Source organism: Myripristis murdjan, chromosome 4, assembly GCF_902150065.1.
Source record: "Myripristis murdjan chromosome 4, fMyrMur1.1, whole genome shotgun sequence".
In the NCBI taxonomy this organism is placed as follows: Eukaryota; Metazoa; Chordata; class Actinopteri; order Holocentriformes; family Holocentridae; genus Myripristis; species Myripristis murdjan.
The window spans coordinates 14859821-14878848 of NC_043983.1; the positions used below are offsets into that span (position 1 = coordinate 14859821).

At 44.3% G+C, this 19028-nt stretch overlaps 1 protein-coding gene across 2 annotated transcripts in view; it reads left to right on the top strand.

The window, feature by feature from the left end:
• LOC115358221 (uncharacterized protein C1orf21 homolog) overlaps positions 1-18863 on the top strand; it is a 30804-nt gene extending 11941 nt beyond the window's left edge. For both annotated transcript variants that reach the window (XM_030050101.1, XM_030050102.1), the window contains exons 2-6: positions 2897-3026; positions 13084-13169; positions 14895-14965; positions 15603-15663; positions 17011-18863. In XM_030050101.1, coding sequence (XP_029905961.1) covers positions 2936-3026; positions 13084-13169; positions 14895-14965; positions 15603-15663; positions 17011-17052 — 351 coding nt within the window. In that variant the 5' untranslated portion in view covers positions 2897-2935 and the 3' untranslated portion in view covers positions 17053-18863. The remainder of the gene's footprint in view (positions 1-2896; positions 3027-13083; positions 13170-14894; positions 14966-15602; positions 15664-17010) is intronic.
• The last annotated feature ends 165 nt before the right edge of the window (positions 18864-19028 follow it).

The window sequence follows — 19028 nt, forward strand, 5'->3', positions numbered from 1 at the left end:
TTAACAGTAAATCCAAGGATCAAGATGTGACAGTACCCGCCAGAGTGTTTCACTGTGCAAAGTGATCTCTGGGAATTGCAGTGTAGAAACAGCACAACAGCAACTGCTTATTACCAAAAAACCCACTAATATGCCACAAAAACACCACTAATATCTTGCAAATTACAAGAACATGCTTAAAATACACTATTTGGACAAGTATTGGCCACACCTCTTAATCAGCGAATTCAGGTGGTCGTTCTGAAGAGCTCACTGAATTTGAGCGTGGTGCTGTAATGGTAATGTATTAAGATGCCACTGTTGCAACAAGTCAGTTTATGAAATTATTGCATTTGCACAGCAAACCAGCCACCAAGTGGCAGACCACATAAAGTTACAGAGGGGGGTCGCTGAGTGCCGAGTGCGTAAAAGTGGCCAACGCTCTGCTGACTCAATAACTGCAGAGCTCCAGACCTCCTCTGGCATTAACATCAGCACAGAAACTGTACGCCAGGAGCTTCATGGCATGGGTTTCCATGGCCGAGCAGCCGCATGCAACCTTACATCATCAAGCACCAAGCGTCAGATGGAGCGGTGTAAAGCACGCCGCCACTGGATAATGCTATGGGCTTGTTTTTGTAGGGTTCGCCTGGGCCCCTTAGTTTCAGCGAAGGGAAATCTAAATGCTTCAGCTCACCAAGACATTTTGGACAATTCTCTGCCTCCAACTTTGTGGTAACAGGTTGGGGAAAGCCCTTTTCTGTTCCAGCATGACTGTGCCCCAGTGCACAAAGCAAGCTCCATAAAGGCATGGTTGGATGAGTTTGGTGTGGAGGGACCTGACTGGCCCTCACAGAGCCCTGACCTCAACCCTTTCCAACACCTTTTGGATGAACTAGAATGAAGACTGTGAGCCAGGCCCTGTCGTCCCACATCAGAGTCTGACCTCACAAATGCTCTTCTGGATGAATGGGTGAAAGTTCCCACTGACACACTCCAAAGTCTTGTAGAAAGCCTTCCCAGAAGAGTGAAACCTCTTGTAGCTGCAAAGGGAGGACCAACTCCATATTAATGCCTATGGATTTAGAATGGGAGGTCATAAAAGCTCCCGTAGGTGTAATGAGTAGGTGGCCCAATACTTCTGCCCATATAGTTCAGGTTCTGTCTGTGTAGGGCTGGGTGATAATTACCACTTATCATCTGTCAGTAGAATCATATCATGATGACATGGTGCTTTCAGATATTATGACTTAAAAATCTGCCATTTAAACTGATGATAACAAGCAAAGTTTTTTTTTTTCATAACAAATAAAATCAGGTTTGAAACAATTTGAATAATATTATTAGACAAATTTAGAGCTGTCTTCGAGGTGGGATAATAAATCAACACTGCAGTACATCGTGATGCTTCCTCTTGTGAGATGTTATTGATACACCTGTGCCAAGTATTATTATTTTAGTTTTCAGTTGTTTTTTTTTGTACTGATGCACAGGTGTGTTTGTTCCCTGCCTTTTTATTTTTTTTATTTTAGCTGGAACTCTGTTCTGTTATGTTCATATTAGAGTCACTGTGCATGTGAAAACACAGAAAACATGATTGGTTCCTGCTTATTGAAAAAAGGTTTTGCCTTTTACAGGGTATTTTTTCCTCTAAAGTTACAGATATCATGATGAATCATAGCTCATTATCTTACAATATATCTAAGAATCTAAGAATATCCTGAGTTACCCAGTGATTCCCACCTCTGCTCTGTCTGACATCACATGTAATATCACCATTCAGGGGCCGGGTTCTCTAAAAAGTTCTTACTAATAATCTCAAGACGTTTCATTACAGGAAAAAATCAGAAGTTCATAAGAATGTTCTCAAGTGCTATTCTCCATTATTTTCTTAAGAACTACACATTATCTTGCGAACTTCTTTATTTTTTCCACTTGCGAACTTTGCAACTATCTACCCAGGAAGGGCCTGGGGATCCATCCGGTCTCTCAGAGGTCTTTCTGGATTGCCCTCTCCAGCTGCAACCCACAGCAGTTCCATCTAAAATACAACAAAACAATATCCATTATAGTCTCAACTTTGATTTGATGTTATAAAAGTGTTTTCTCAAAAATTGAGATACATACTTTGTATTGGACAGCGACAATATTACTAACCTATTAGTTAATATAATCAAATAAGTATAATTGACACTTGAGTGGTGATTGGTGGCTAAACAAAATGTCCTCATATAGACTCAGAAACTATAGCCTATATGTGTCTAAATACTGGCTTAGATATTAGGTTGAATTACAGTTTAGATAATGATTATCTCTATGTTAACTTATACAGTGTAAAATTTTTAAGGTATTACTACATTAATCTATGTTATATAATCAAATTTGGCTCTAAATTAATCAAAGATGTTTGCACACAGCATGTGGTTAATTACGACAACCTTTACCTGTCTTAAAGTTACGATACTATCCAAGAAAAATAGTAAGATAATTTATTTCAAGAATCCCATTTATTCTTAAGAAAAAGCATAAGAATAAAGTTGTGAGCATTCTTAAGATATTTTGTTTGGGTTCTTAAGATATTTTGTTTGTGAATTCAAAAATATCTTAAGATTCTTCTTAAACCCAAATATAAGAAAAAAGTGGAACTTAAGAGGACATTTAATCGTAAGAACCTTTAGAGAATCCGGCCCCAGGTCAATGAGATGAACATGAATGTAATCATTTCACATGTGAGTTTGCCCACATCTTATATTGACATGCTCAAAACTCTTCAGGGAGTTTTGGCAATATCATGATTCTGATATCAACCCTATTGCTCAGCCCTAGCTCTGTGTTGTTTATGTTTTTTTTTTGTTTTTTTTTTTGCCATGAATACAAACGTCTTGTCTCTTCCTGTCTGACCCGGCCCCTCCTGCAGGTGAGAGTGCGATGAGGAGAGGCTTCAGAGTGTGAGGCCATGGGCTGCACCTCGGCCAAGCAGGTGTCGGCCGTGCCCAACGATGAGGAGGGACGCGGCAAGGCCTACAGCAACGGGGACCTCTTCACTGGTCAGTAGGCTTTCACACACACACACACACACACACAGGTCAATAAACACTTCACAGCTCCATTTCCCTGCACTGTTAATTGCAGTCAGGGCAGACTCATCGCCCTGTCCTCCCTCGATGTATATCCTCCTCAGTGAAGGACATAATCCTTTGACAAAGTGTTAAGTTCCCCATTCCAGACGTTTACTATCAACACCACAGTTTTATGGGACGCATCTGACGCTGCATCTGTGCCAGATGGAAACATCGGCAACCTATTAGGAAGGCCGTAGCGAGGGCAGCGCTGTGCCTCGTCGCTGTGTGTCCTCAAAGCCCTTAATGTTTTAGCATTTTTAGGCGAGGGGGAGAGGTAGGTCGAGGTGAGGGGACACAGAGAGAGAGACAGACAGAGAGGGAGAGAGACAGAGAGAGAGATGTAGTTGAGAACATGTATCTAGTTAAGAGCAGCAATTATAGCCGGCTGGCTCTCTGAGCTGAGCGGGACAGAAATGAAAGTGAGAGCGACAGAGACAGAGGGATGGAGATGATGGGTGGATGAGGGATTAACAGCGATTAAGAATTAGGAGCCACACTCTGGTGTCGCCACATGCGAGTGGATGGACATGGCAGATGACGATCCACAGGAGGTCCTCCCTCTCTCTCTCTCTCTCTCTCCCTTTTTCCCGTCATCCCACTCTCCCTCTGATCCTCTTTCTCCCTCTTCTCCGGCGTCTCACCCCCCCCACCCCCCCTCCCCCTTTGTGTGACCTTTCCCTGGCTTCCTGTGCGCCACACTGTCCCTCCCTGTTTTCGTGCCTCTCCATCCTCCACCCCTTCCATCAATCCCTCGTCTTCCCTCCTCCTCCTCCTCTTTTTAAGAAACGGCAGAACGAGGCAGGCGATGAGATGAGAGGGGAGGGAAGGAGGAGGAGGAGGGGAATGTGTTCCTTGAGAGAGGAAGGGAGAGTGACGTGTGTTGAGGCTGCCGCTGCTACTGCTTTTCCCTCCTCCCGCTCCCTCCTCCCTTCCCCTGCTCAAGGCCTCCTTTTCCTTCCCTCCCTTCCTCCCTGCCTCCCTCTCTCTATTTTGGATCTCTCCATTCCTCTGTGCACACCCCCCCTCCCTCTTTCCGGTCCTCCTCTCCCAGTGTTCCTACTCTTCGTGTCTCTTCCTCTCTTCTCTGGCACAACATTAGGTCACGGCCTTGTGTCCTTTCACCTCCCCTCCGTCCTCCCCCCTCTCCTCCCATCTATCCCTCGCTCTCTCTGTCCATCAGGGCACTTGAGGGGAATCCAGAGTGGCTGGGCGACCGTCCACTGCAAAACAATATTAATCTTCACTTATATTCAGTCTTAAAATAATTGCTTTTTTCCCTAAAATGAGTGCCAGCGATGTGAGATATTTTCACCCCATGATTCCATGTGGTTTCACTTTGTCTCAGGAAGTTTTCAGGTTATGTAAATTTGTTGAAATAAGGCAAAATAAGGCAGATCAGAAAATAAGAAAATAAGACTCGATTCAAGAAAAATCCGGACACAAATTGATTAGCATTGATTATGTCATGTCATTAACTTGTTTTTAAGATAAGGAATATTTTTAGACTAAGTGGTGAGATTTTTTGCAGTGTAATGTGTGTGTGTGTGTGTGTGTGTGTGTGTGTGTGTGTGTGTACGTGTGTGTGTGCACGTGCAGAGGAGGAAGGACAGCGGAGGACAGAGGAGTCCGTTGACCTGGATAATGTTAGTTATCACAAGCCCCTGATGTAACATCTTCCTCATTTGTCCCCCTTTTTCTTCCTCTTCTCTGGAGCCACCTCTTCCACTTCGCCGCTCTCTGTTTGAAGCTTTCTAACTCTCACCTCTCCACCTTCGGCGCGGCGGTTCGCAGAGCAGAGTCATTCTTTCCCGCCTCACTCAGCGCCCTGTCCCACCCCGGTCTTGCCGCCTCGCTTCATCCGGTGCACTTCTTGCGACCAGGGAGGAAAAGCTCAGTGCGTTTTCGTCAGGCTGTCCGCCCACACAGATGTCCCTCCGCTAGTAGATTGTGCTTCAGTCAATGTGTGTCAACTTCCTTGCGCGCGTGTGTGTGTGTGTGAACATTTGTGTGCTACGTATCAGTGTATGCGGTCAAAGAGCGAGCCCTGTTCTCCTACGCACTGATCTGCCTCCAATGGATTGTGTGCCAGTTACTCTGTCCTTGTGTGTGTGTTTATGTGTGTGTATGTGTACGTATGTGTGAGTGTGTCCCAGATATTCTGGCTGCCTGTTCTGCCAGACTCCGGCCACTAACAACCCCCCCACCACCCCCCTTCACTCTCAGTCTCACACAATAAGCGGAAAGGCTGAGCTCCATTACACAAACACTGAAGGCCAGAGAGAGAAAATAGCAACACTCTCCACAACATCGTGTTATTGATGTCTGCAATAATCACAGTTGGAGTGTCTGGAGACTGTACGGGTTATGCATGTGTGTTTGGGTGTGAGTTACGGGAATGCATACATACATCTCGGTCACATATCAGCATCACCGTCTCTGTTAGCCCTCAGGTTTTTCTAATTGATAAAAGTGTGTGTCTTTCAGCCGCAGCGTTCCCGACCGTCCTACAAGATTAGATTGGATCTGATCTGATCTTAGAGTTGGTGTCTGCGTACAAACCTGACAGAAATATAGACAAAACAGAGAGAACAGGAATGGCATTCAGATGATGAAGTGGCCGGCTGCTGTTACACGCTGTATGTGTGGCTGAGCGCGGCTCATGACGCCTCCGGAGGGCTCAACAATACGTTCTGTTTATTATTATTATGAAAGTTTATTATTCCGTTCCTGGACCGACACCTCCGCACACGCTCCCAACGCTCAGCAGGCCTCTGCTCACGCACACTACACCCACACTACCTTGACTTTGAGCCTACACCTACTCCACTCCAGGCTTCGACCGATATGGGTTTTTGAAGGCCGATTCGAAATATTTTTGTAGAGCTGACATGCTGTGCACATATGAAATATCTTTAATTTGTCTGTTTCTGTGTCACAAGTGACAGGGGTCCAGTTTTTTTCCCTGGATCTTTGTTTCTGTCGCGGTGGAAAAGCCTCCTAAACAACCTTTACTGCGTTATGTGACCGTAAAACAAAAAAGTATTAATGAAATTGACATTATCATGGAGGATCTTCCATCATATCAGCTCCTGGTGACATGATTGGCCAATGTGCAATACCTGAGGCACAAAATACATTATACGTTCACTGAAGTATTGATTACTGGCACTTAACTTGAGTAGTTTCATTCTGTGAGACTGTATTTCTTTTACTGTGTTACATTTCAGAAAAAAAATGCACTTTTCACTGAACTGCATTCATCTGATAGCCTTAGTTACAAGTTATTTTACACAATAATGTTTTAAATGTGATGCATTTTTACAGTTGAAGCTTAAGAGGCAGCTTCAGGTTCAATATTAAAATAATTTTTATCTTACAGGTTAACACATCAATAATTTAACTCTCCGAAAGTAACCATCCTTCACAATGACTACTTTTAATTTTTAACATTTTACTGCTGATGCTTCTATACTTTTATTTGAGTAACAGTTAAAGTGAGCCGCACTTTTACTTTTACTACTGTGTCTTTCCTTTATGGTAAAGCATAAGTAAAGCATTTGAGCACTTTTTCCAGTACTGTCCAAAATTTCATTAAAGGCCAATATTAACAACCCAAGCCATCCGTGTAACCCCAGCCTGCACCAATAATTCACCACAGCTCTCAACAACGTGAGGCTGACGGGACGGCTGAGCCTGCGCGGGCCACGGAGGCTGAGAGTTACTTAGCGTTTGCACAGCAGGTATCATGTAATCCCGTGTGGCCCGGTGCACAGAAAGGCCGTCGTTGTGTGAATGTAGAGTTTATAGGTCAGCAGCAACAGGAAAAGTCGCACTCTCAGTGAATGTGATTTTGTAAGTTAGTGCCATATCGCTCTTCGCATATTTCTACATAAGGGGGTCCCCAAAGCACAGAGCCACGGAGAGGCCACGGCAACTTTTTTTGTTGTTTTTTTATATTATGCGCAGGAAATCGTAAAACATGCCGCAGAAATACTCAATCGTGGTCAGAAAATCCTAATTCGTGCGCACAGTTTACTTTTTTTGTGCTCTCTTTTACATTTCAAGGTGTCAAATTCGCAAAATTGAGGATCCTGAGGGTGCAGGTTTGGATCAAGTCATGGAGTTCATTGTAAATCAGCAGCAAAACAAGGGCAGACTGCATGGCTGTAGATGGATGGGCACAGAGTTTATAGGAGGCTATCTTAATTTTTAATGTGTTCTAAATCATTATTATCATTAAAATTCATATTAAGCCATATCATTTATTATGAATTCTTGGGCAACGTGGACGCAGTATGCAACAATGTGCACCGTGTCATTCTAAAGCTCAAGACAGCAGATTGTGTGCTTGAAATAAGTAAATTATGACCACAAATTAGGATTTTGCGACCTTGATTTAGCATTTCGCAGACATGATAAAATAGGAAAAAAGGGAAAAAAATAAATGCCGTGGCCTCCCCGGGGCTCTGTGTGATCTGAGGGCGTCCCAGGAGTCCCCAGCAATGTGGAGTGGATTATTTTAGTGTTATTTCTTTTGCTGGATGTCAGCAGCAAAGTGACAGACCAGCGGGTGATGATGACAGGTGATGATTGATTGATGATGAATGCTTTTGATTTTTATTATAGTATCATACACCAGTTCTGGTGCCCAGGACACTGATTAGATGAAAAAAAAAAAAAAAAAAAAAAAAAACCTCTCATTTTCTAGATACACAGCATGTAGTAGTTATCCAAACTAAGCTTGACTTGACAAAAAGGAGCTCCATTTATGTTTAGATGATAAGACGCAACTTGAAACGAGAACGGCTGCATTATAATGTAACATGTACGTTATATTATCAGAATATTTTGCCTCTGGGTGTTTGTAATGCGGCCTTTTGACCCAGCACATACTCTGTGCGTGTGTGTGCGTGTCTATGTATGGCGTGATGAGTCTGTGTAAATAGATGATTGATTTTTATTATAGTGTCATACGACAGTTCTGGTGCACAGGCCACGTGGGCTTGTAGGACACTGTTGACACGAAATGCAGCAGAGGAAAATAGTCCTACAAATCACACAACACAAGATCTTTAAAGATGAGTAATGCGGATACACAACAAGCCAGGCATCCAACCTAGGCTTTCTAAGATAAGGTACACTTTTCCTGCTGCTGCACGCTTTAAGAGCAGAAAAATGTGAGTAAATATTTTAGATGTGAACTTAAACGGCCACAGATTGCCTTTGTTGTTCCACCAAAACGGTGGTGGATTTCTTTGCAGGATTGTGCTGACAACAGGGTTTCTCAGGTCATCACACAAAGGGCAGTAAAACACAAAGTGCAATTCATTTTCCACCTCATCCGCGTTACATAATAAGCATTTCCTCTCTTTTACTGGAGCTCTGTTGAAGCGGCCCATTTCGCCAGGGGAAAAGTAGCAGATTGTAGCCGGGCGCAGACTGACCTGTGGCCTGCACATATTTTGTATTCCGCAGATGTATAAAAATGTCTCTTCTGATTCACTTTTTCCTCCGTGATCTCCTCATCGTCGTCATGCCTGATGTTTATTTCTGTTCAGAAGAATATCTCACCATAAACGTCTTTCCTGACTGCAGTGCACGGTCTAATCTGCACGTAATCTGGTTTCTCAAATATTAAAAGCCTGTTCAAGGTGCATTAAACTTGTGTTTTGATATTGATGTAGCTTATGATTTAAGGCCTTGCCATGTCTGTAGCTGCTGACATTGTAAATGATGGCGCACGCACATGCGTGTGTGTAAGCGGTTTTGTGTGTGTGTTTGTGTGTGTGTGTGTGTGTGTGTGTGAGAAAGAGTGTAAATGTCATGGCCAGGCCGTTGAGTGCTTGGAGCCAGAGTGCCCAAAAGGGAGGACACACAGCAGGAAGGACAGACTGACATAGCCACAGGACAGGCAGGCCAGCTAGAGCAGTGAGAGCACACACACACACGCACACACACACGCACACACACAAGGCCAAAGATGGACGTAAAATGACTCACACACATACAGACACTGCACACTTGCATAAAATGACAAATGTGCTGATTCAAACACACACGAGTATCTGAAATAGAAATGGCCACATGCTCACACACACACACTCGTGCACACACACACTCGTGCACAGCGGAGCTGTCGGCACCTTAAGGTCGGCGCAGAGCTCCAGTCTCTAATCAGAGATGAGGAAGATGTCCACATCACAAAATCACTGCTTCTCAAAATAGTCCTCCCCTTTCATCTTCCCCTCTCTCTCCCTCTCTCCCTCTCTCTCTCTCTCCACCTCCCGCTACCAAAGCCAGCCAAGCACTGGTGTGACGAAACACCCCTGTCATTTCTTGTGACAATGACTGTCTTACACACACACACATACACACACACACACACATATACACACATTCACAATTGAAGCCAGTCTGTGATGTGATGAGTCTTGATTGGTGTAAGCTGGGTCACTTTGATCTATCTCTACCCGTCATATTAAGTTCAGTTTAGAAACAGGAAGAGGAACGGAGTAAAGTGTAAATCTTCAAACCAGTTCAACCAGCCCAGCTGCAGCTCAGTCACATCGCAAAATTATGGTTTCCCAGTTTGCATCATAAACTGTTCATTAAGATTTATTTGCACACCAAGTGTCAGCGGCTATACTCACCCCTTCCTATTCATTTGTGTCTACCTCCATCTACCTCAGGACACATAAAGTAGTTTGAACTTTATGTGGATTGTCCCTTTATTATGCAACACACAGAAGGAAATGTCTCTTAATTCTGTTTCCTACTTCAGCACCCTATACGCTGCGTGTTTACAGAGCAGGGCTTAGCTAGGTGAGCCTGTGCAGTGTTATGAAGGTGTGTACGTCCGTGTGTGTACGTCCGTGTGTATGTGTGTGTGTGTGTGTGTGTGTGTGTGTGTGTGTAGGCAAGCTCAGACAGGAGCTGCTTTGCCCCGGCTCGTTTACATTCCTGAGACAAGCAACAGAAAAGTAGACGGCATTTGTGTCTCTCTTCCTTTCTTCCTTGTAATATCCTCCAGGCCTCTCTCTTTCTCTGTCTCTTCGTGTGTGTGTGTGTGTGTGTGTGTGTGTGTGTGTGTGTGTGTGTGTGTGTGTGTGTGTGAGAGAGAGGACAGTTCGTTGGAGGTGAAAACATTCCAAATCAGCGCTGATTGTCTGACAGATGATGAGAAGCCCGTGTTTTGCACTCTACAGTGACGCACATAGATGGTGAAGAACCACAGGCGGGCGCACAGACACACTGCCACACACAGCGATTCAGAAACACACACACACACACACACACACACACACACACACACACACACACACACACACACACTCACACTGAAACACACACAGGTGATCCAGGTGTCAGACTGGATTGCGAGACTCCCTTATGGAGCGACTGAGCGGAGGAGAGGGGATGGAGTGAGAGTGACGGAGCGGCAGAGGGAGGAGTGAAGCTGTCAGCTGGGTACAAGGCGATGCACACAGTCGGACACACACATGGACACACACACACACACACACACACACACAGAAACACAGGTGCCCTTTCTCTCCCCCCTCCCCTCTCTCTCGATAGAGCGAGGGCAAAATACAAAGTGTGCAACAGATAAGGCGGAGGTGGTGTGTGCCCGCGTCTCCGTGTGTGTACGTTTCGGCGTCTTGGCTGGTTTATCAGCAAAATGTCAAGCAACCAGATAGGAAGCAGAAATGCCTCGGCAGGCACCTGTGTTTTTTCTCTACTCAGGGTTTGGGTGGGGTGTGGTCTCACTCAAAGGTGCTGTGTGTTGTATTTTTTACCCATCAATGTGTAATTGTCAGGTGAATCGTGATGCCTTGGTGTAATTACAATAAACAAACGAGACCGCGATCAAGGCGCTTCATAGCCTCAGATTTAATGACATGAGACTGAACCAGCCCCCGTTGGCTCCCGCTCTGTGTGCACTAGTTTTGAACAAGGAGGAAAATAACTAACAGCACTCCAGTGGTTTTATTTTTTATGCTTGTGGATTAGGACTGAGGAATTATCGCAACAAGGCCAATATCCAAATCACAGGAGCTTTATTTATTTATTGTTTGTTTGTTTGTTTGATAAAGGTGAAATATGTGAAAAAGTGAAATTATAAATGAAGTATTGCGGTGCTGCAGAAAAAGCCTGCCCTGTACATCATGTTCTCCAGGCCTGAGGAAATATGTTTTTTGTTTTTTTCATTTTTCATTTTCAATTAATCAATCAAGAGGGAACCACACTTTAATTTCATTATTCATCCTGTTGTATAATGACAAATAAACTTCCTTGTATCCTTGTATCCTTGTATTTTCATCATCATCTTCATCAGTTTAATACATTCTTTAGTGAAAATGAAAATCTTGATGCAAAAATGACCATGGCCACTAAAATTGTGACTCATATTGCAATTGCAAATAATATATTTATATATTTTTTATTATATTTTTAATACCATATTGTTCATCTCTATCAGGACTGCGTTCTTTTTCCTCCCATTTGCCAGTTCTGTTCTTTAAATGAGTCACACAGCATAAGCAGTAATAACAAATGATATTATGGCAAAGTAAAATAAATTATTACATATTTGAATGCATTACTAAATTTTTAAAAACTATATTGATAATATAGGTTGGTGGTTGTTAAAATCCTGTTATCCTCACCTGACAAAGTCACAAAATACCAAAATGTTAAGTAACATATGGCTAGGGTATCGCGTTTTTTTTTTTTTTATTGATTTTTTGTTTGTTTGTTTGTTTGTTTGCAGGTTTATCACCCCCTCCTTACCTTCAAAAAACTCCCAAAGGCAAAAATAGTGTAGTACAGTCACCTTATAATAACCATCATATTGTTGATTAAACTTTAGTAAATAGTTATTTTACTGTAAACAAACAATGAAATGTTAACTGATAGTTAAACTGAACTAACTCTTGCTTTCCCATTTATTAATAATGGTTATTATAAAGTGTTACCAAACATTTTACATCCCATTTTCATGTTACACTGAAAGGGGGTATGGGAGTCTCACATTTGGGCTGAAAAGGATGTCGCTCTTGACATCGTGTTACCAAGGATAGTTTAAACTGCTGCAAAAAGTTTAAACTGCTGCAAGAACAGCGTCGGGCTTCCTGCTTTGTACCACAAACAAATCCCCCCTTGTGCCGTAAAGCAATGCAGTGAATTTCCTGCAGAATCCAACCAGGTGACATCCTTTATTGTAGGTCGGTTGTTAAATGTGGTGTATAGACTGCCGGGCCTCTCGGTGATGGTGTTGCTTGTTTGCGGTAATTCTACTAATGTCTCAAAATGAATACGGTAATGATTTATTGACATTACAGCGCTGCGCATTAATCCTTTAAGCTCGCCCGGTGTTTGTAAGTATAATGTCAGTTGTGATTTAGGACGTATGATGTCGCAGTCTGGTGGAAGCCACAGAGCTCGTCTTAACTGTCTTAACTGTCTAAGCTGCCCATGTAGCCCAGAAGCTGTTCCACTGATCTTTAATCCCCTGCAGCTTGCTCCTTCTTATCTCTTCCCTCTCACTTTTTCCTCTTTTGCTTCTCTATCCGTTCTCGATTCACGCACACATTACACATGGATTGCCTCTTGCTGCCTCTGCCTCTGTTTTTTGCTTCCTCTGAGGAGCTGTAGCCAAACGGGAGCAGGCATGAGTGCCTCGGTCTCCCCGCCTGTTCCTCGGCCGTCGTGTCCTTTCTGCAGCGCCGCGTCAGATTTTAGTTCCCCGATTAACTCGATTCAGCTTATTAGAATCATTTGAAATTTTGATGCGATGCAGTGAAGCCAATGCGACGTTGTTCAATTAGTTTAGCCTTTCAGATGGTATTGAGTGGCCGGAGGCGACCTGGTCAGTGTTTCCCCCTTTTAGAGGTCTGATAAATACACGTTGCTGTTTATTGCCTCCCACCTCTCCTCTCCTCCTTTAATCAAGCCTTTCTCTGCAACCCTCTCTCCTCAGACGAATACAAGATGAAGGGAGTGGAGGAGGTGAAGTACATGAGGGGAGAAGAGGACCGGGTGAATGCACGCAACCAGGAGAACCTGGTGAGTGAGACACACGCTCACACACACACACACACACACACACACACACAGATGCAGCAGCCCTCCACTGACAGCCCGTCATCAACACACGAGTGCAGACCTCTCCCTGACAGTTCACCAGCTCAAGCAAACAGAGCGATGTTTGTGCCGAACGCATATGTCCACACCTCCTCCAAAACGCTCACACACATCCCTCCAGAAAACCAACACACACACTGTCTTTCTCTCTCATACAAACACACACACACACACACACATACAAATACGCACACATGCAAGCTGGTGCCTCACAAGCAGGTAGACAACATGTTGGTGTGTTTGGAATGTGGGGGCCGTTCACCGAGGCTGTTTAACCCTCTCTGCTCCACAACACTTAGCTGGAAAATAAAGAATAGTTCTGCACAATTGTTGTTTGTTGTTATTTGTTAACTTGTCGGATGATAATACTGACAAATAACTTCAGACTGTCTGATGACACCAAATTCCAGGGGTACATAAGGCTCTGATATGTTGCTTGTAACTGGCCTTTATGTTTTTTGTTTTTTTTTTGTAAATGTTGTCACTGTCATTTTACCATGTTATTTATATGATGAAAACATATTTCATCACTATTGGTCAATAAAGATCCTTTTCCAAATGCTTAATGGGTTCTGCAGTGTACATTTAATGCTAAAATGATTAGCCGATTAATCAGTTATACTTTTGATAATTAATTTATTAACAATTTATTAATAGTCCAAACAAATGCTTGTCAAAGCTTCACAAATACAAAGGTTTGCCTACTTTTCTACATTTCATAACGTGAGAAAATGAATAGTGTGGAGGTTTTTTAGCTTTCACTTTTGTGAGAATATCACTTTTTGCTCTGAAAAAAAAAAAAACAAAAACAAACCAACAGTTGATAGGGTGAAATTAAACAAGAATGACAATAATTATGTGTAGCCCTAGTCTTACATCATCGTAGCCTACAATAAAAATGTATTTATATACTGAGCAACATATGAATAATAATAATAATAAGGCAGTGTGGGTTTCATGCAAACTGGCAAGCAGGAGCCGGTGTGCATGTCCAGTAAAACATTCCAGTCTCCCCGGCCTCCTGGCCTCTCAGACCCCAGCCAACAGGCCTGGATCCTGGCCAGCGCAGGCCAGGCTCTCCCTGTGCAGAGCCATCGAGACTCAGCCTGGGCCTTAACATGGACCCAGACCAGAGCAAGGCAACCCACAGCCACCAGACGTGGTCACACCAGTGTTTGTGTCTTACCACCTGTCATTATCATAGGTGTTCCCTTTTAGAGAGGAATTTGATGCAAATGCACGAGCCAGACGCAGAGAGTAAAGATGATGGCAGGGTGTAAACGCTGCAAGTTGTTGTATTTTTGGGGTTTGGTTGAGCAGAATTAGACACACAGCGACGTTTGAGTCTCATAGGAACGTCCACACGAAGCTTTGAGAAATGCAGAGTGGAAATTATGCAAGGTGACTGTGGACTTTGTCTTCATAACCTGTTGTTGTAATTGGCTCATGTCCTCTCCCTGCGTCCCGTGTCTGAGACTGTTGTGTTGTGTGCAGAGGTGAGGAGTTAATTCGCTGTGGCAGGTCTGAAATGATGCGTGCGTTCAGCGCTGTGGCTGTTTGCTGATATGAGCTGTTTGTGTTTCAGATGTTCCATCAGCTTGTAATGAGAGCTAATGTCCTGTGTGTGTGCGTGTGTGTGTCTTTCAGGAGAAGAGTAGTGTGCAGTACAGGGGCAAACAGCATAAAGAGGTCGCTGGAGCAAACGTCAACAAGACTAAGTAAGTCTGCATGTGTCTGTGAAAACCTGCAAATATATTATGTGGTCCGATGAGCTATTTCAACTCGAATAACCTTCACACACTCCCCACAAATACAATGAATAGCTTTTCTTTAAGGTGCAACTTGACACCATGTAACTACTATAATGCACCAAGGAAGTGATATCTGCACACACTTTTGGCTTTAGTAAGGCTGCTTCCTGCCCTATCACATTGTTTGCTTGTGTGTGTGTGTGTGTGTGTGTGTGTGTGTGTGTGTGTGTGTGTGTGTGTGTGTGTGTGTGTGGTTGTTGTGAAGAGTCAGTGTAGATGACTGTATTGGTTGCTTCCTGGTGGCTGTGCAGTATTGAGTCTTTGGATTAGAGACTGGGTTAATACTCCACAAAATAATTATTTAAATTCCCCCTCAGCTTCTCAAACCAAGGTTTTCTCACACTGCACTGAGGATTGTGTGTGTGTGTATGTGTGTGTTTGTGTGTGCGTGTGTGTGTGTGTGTGCATGCGGGGTGTGCATGCTGTGTGGGGGGTGTAATGGAAAATTCTCATGATGTATTTGATGCATCCCCTCTTCTCCTCCCCTCAAACTTCCACTCCCCCTTTCTCTCTCTCTCTCTCTCTCTCTCTCTCTCTCTCTCAGTATTCACACATCAGAAAGCCAGCAGGAGTTTTTCAGGATGCTGGATGAGAAGATTGAGAAGGTGAGGAGGGGGGGAGGTTGTGATTGTGTGTTTGTGTGCACGCACACACTCTTTGGGGGGGAGGAGAGGGGGGAATCGGGGCATGAGGGTGCAGAATGGGGTCTGTGAGCATTTAAAGAAACAGCTGGGTCTTAACATTTAAAGAGACAGGCTACTGGAGCAAAAACCATTAGTCCACACTGACAACCTGAGCCCCAAAGCCTCACATTATGCAGTGTGTGAGTGTGTTTGTGAGTGTGTGTGTGTGTGTGTGAGAGAGAGGGGGGGAGGAATATCTGATCACTGCAATGATGATTTAGCACCTCAGTCAAGCACCTGAATTATACCCATCCTCTGGCTTTGGCTCCTGGCAGCAACTCTGATAGGAGGATGAAATAACGGTAAATAGTGGTTCAGCCGCTGGAGCCGCATCCTGATCCATTTGATCTTCCCTTCATCCCTCCTTCACAACAAGTCCTCTGTCACTGCATTTTCAGTGTATGACTGAGGCAGATTTATTTATTTATTTTTTTTATATTTTTGTGTGGTTGGTGGGAAGAGGGAGAGGTTGAGTTTGTCTTGAGAGGAAGCAGACCGTTAGACAGGCTCTGGGGATGATAAACACAACAGGAAGCAGTTGAGTCAGCTCCACATCTCGATGGAGGCAACAAAAACGACATGGCTGCCCTCCTGTCAGCTCACCTCTGCAGCCTCCAAAAAAAATGATTTATGAGTAGCTGCAAAACGGATCAGGGCTTACTGAAAACCTGATGGGAGCGCCGGGCGGGTGGGGTTTGCCACGACGTTAAAAGTGACATGCAGTTTGCCACTGAACACGCTTAATTCCTTCATTCACTTTCATACCAAACCGAGGCCAAACCCATCATGAGAAATTTGTACAAATACTGCGTGACCCAGTTTGATCTTATCTTGCCTTTCTGTAACCGCGTTTCCATCAACTTGTTTTGCTGTATCAAACAAAAAAAATGCTTTATGAAAATGAAATCCCCGAAAATGCAACTAAAAATGTATGCGCATGAATTTTCATTCAACAAAAAGGATGTTGTAATTTGTGATGGAAACATATTTGCCACATAAAAAAAGGACATGTGCATAGGCGTTAACCTGTTTGACTGACTCAACATTTTTTCTTAGGTTGGCGCAGTCAAGTAGCCTGCAAACAAACTGGTTGCCCATAGCAACAGTCAGAAGATGCTGATGTCTTAATGATTTACCGGCAATTAATTCAAATGTGTTACGGAAACGCAGCTTGTGGTTCTTAACTGTTGTTTCTCCGTTTCTCTTCATCTGTTGTGTGTTGTGTGTGTGTGTGTGTGTGTGTGTGTGTGTGTGTGTGTGTGTGTGCAGGGGCGGGACTACTGTTCGGAGGAGGAGGAAGATGGGACATAGCACAGACGCCCTCAGAACTGACCATCACAGTGTGTGTGTGTGTGTGTGCGTGTGTGTGTGTGCGCGCGTCTGTTTGTGTGTGTGTACGTGTGTGTGCGTGTGTGCGCGAGTGTATGAGAGAGAGAAAGAGAGACAGAGACAGACAGCTGAACCAGTGTTTGACCGACGGGGCGTTTGTATGTGTGTGTTTGCTGAACATGTGACAAAGAAAGTATTTTGAATGCCAGTGGAAAGAATGGAAAAAAGTGAAAGAGAGAGAGAGGGGAAGAATGGAACAATGAACACTATCCTCAGAGTCTACGGCCCTCTTCTCTCAACGAGCACCCCGCCGCCGCCTCCTCTCCCGGGCCCCTGAGAGGACAGACAGCGGTGGAGGAGCCAAGCAGGGGAGGGGGAGATGGAGTGACGAGGAGAACGTGATGGACGGACATCACTTCAAGCTTGCCACAGTCAGACCAGAGGGTCCGCTTTTGCTTTTTCTGCACAGAACAACAGCAACCCTCCATCCCTCCATCCCTCCATCGACCCTTCCACATCTGTCCCACAATCCCCTGTGCCGTGGTCCAGCCTCGAGTAGCTCACCCCTTCAAGACTACCGCAAGAAACAGGAACTCCCAAATACGGAGGCCCGGCAAGGACATATATGGAAGTCTTGCGTTGCCCACGCCAGATCCCGGTTGGTATCTGGAGGACTAAGAGACTAATAAAATGGAGAAATGAGCGAGTTTGGAGGGAGGAGGAGACGGCGAAAGGAAGAGGAGGTGGACGAGGGGCGGCGAGGTTGCAGTTATGTAACCCAACCAAAACCCACACTGAACTTTGGCCTCCCTGCAGCTAGGCTGGCCCGGACCAACAGGGACTGAGAGAATTTGTTGGGGGAAGGGGAGGAGAGGGGCAGGGGACGAGGGAGGGAGGGAGGGAGGGAGGGAAGGTGGGAAAGAAAGAGGAAACAAAATTCCTGATATTTTAATAAGAGAGAGTAGGGAGTGAGCAGGTGATTTAGAAGCTCTGAACTCCTCCTGCCTTTTGAAGTCAAGGACCTTTTTTTTTTTTTTTTTTTTATTCTGTTCCACAGCAACTAAGTTTGGTTATTCTCCCCTTTTTTCAATGTTATATCTTCAGGCTGTTCTTCTGTTGGCCTACTTCCTAGTGTATCATCAACATCAACATCATCATCCTCCTTATCACATCTGATAAAAGCTGCGTAAAGTCACAGCCTCCGTGTCTCAACCCAATCCATCCTCCCCAGTATACCCTCACACAGCAGGCCGTCAGGACACACACTTTTTACATAATGCAATCTTGGAGTCACTGACATGGTAACGCACAGTCTCATTCAAATGCACATCTGCATAGCCATATAAACACACAGGAATACACACATATTATTGTACCCTTTTCATTTCACCAGCAGACTGTGTATCAGTAAGAGGTGTTCTGTGTTGGAAGCGGCTCTGTATTCCTGCTCTTGCAGCGCTCATGACCCCTTCTTCTTCTTCTTCTTCTGTGTTGTGAGCTCAGCTTCTCTTCGGCTCAGCAGTATTGAAGCTTACTGGCATCAAGTGAAGTCACCCTCTCCTTTCAGCATGCACACACTCATATATACACACACACGCGCGCACACAAACACAACCGGGCACACAAGCAGTAAACTGGGCTGAGCTTAAATGGGTAGAGGTACGGTTGCCGTGGAGACACAGGCCTGATCACATTTCTATTGTCATCGTTCCCAGATACTTCCTGTTTATTATTTTCAATATATTTTTGTTTTCGTTTTTCTATTAAAAATAAAAACAAAGAAGCTGGTCATGTGTGCGGCATCTCTCTGTCATCGTGCATGCCTGTGTGTTGTGTGTGCAAGCGAGCGTGTGTGAGCGTGTGTGTGTTATGGCGCTCTAATAGCTGAGTAATGGAGAGTGCTGTCATGCTGGCAGTGGACTGGGCAGTGTGAAGTCAGTCTATTTTCCTGTGGTCAT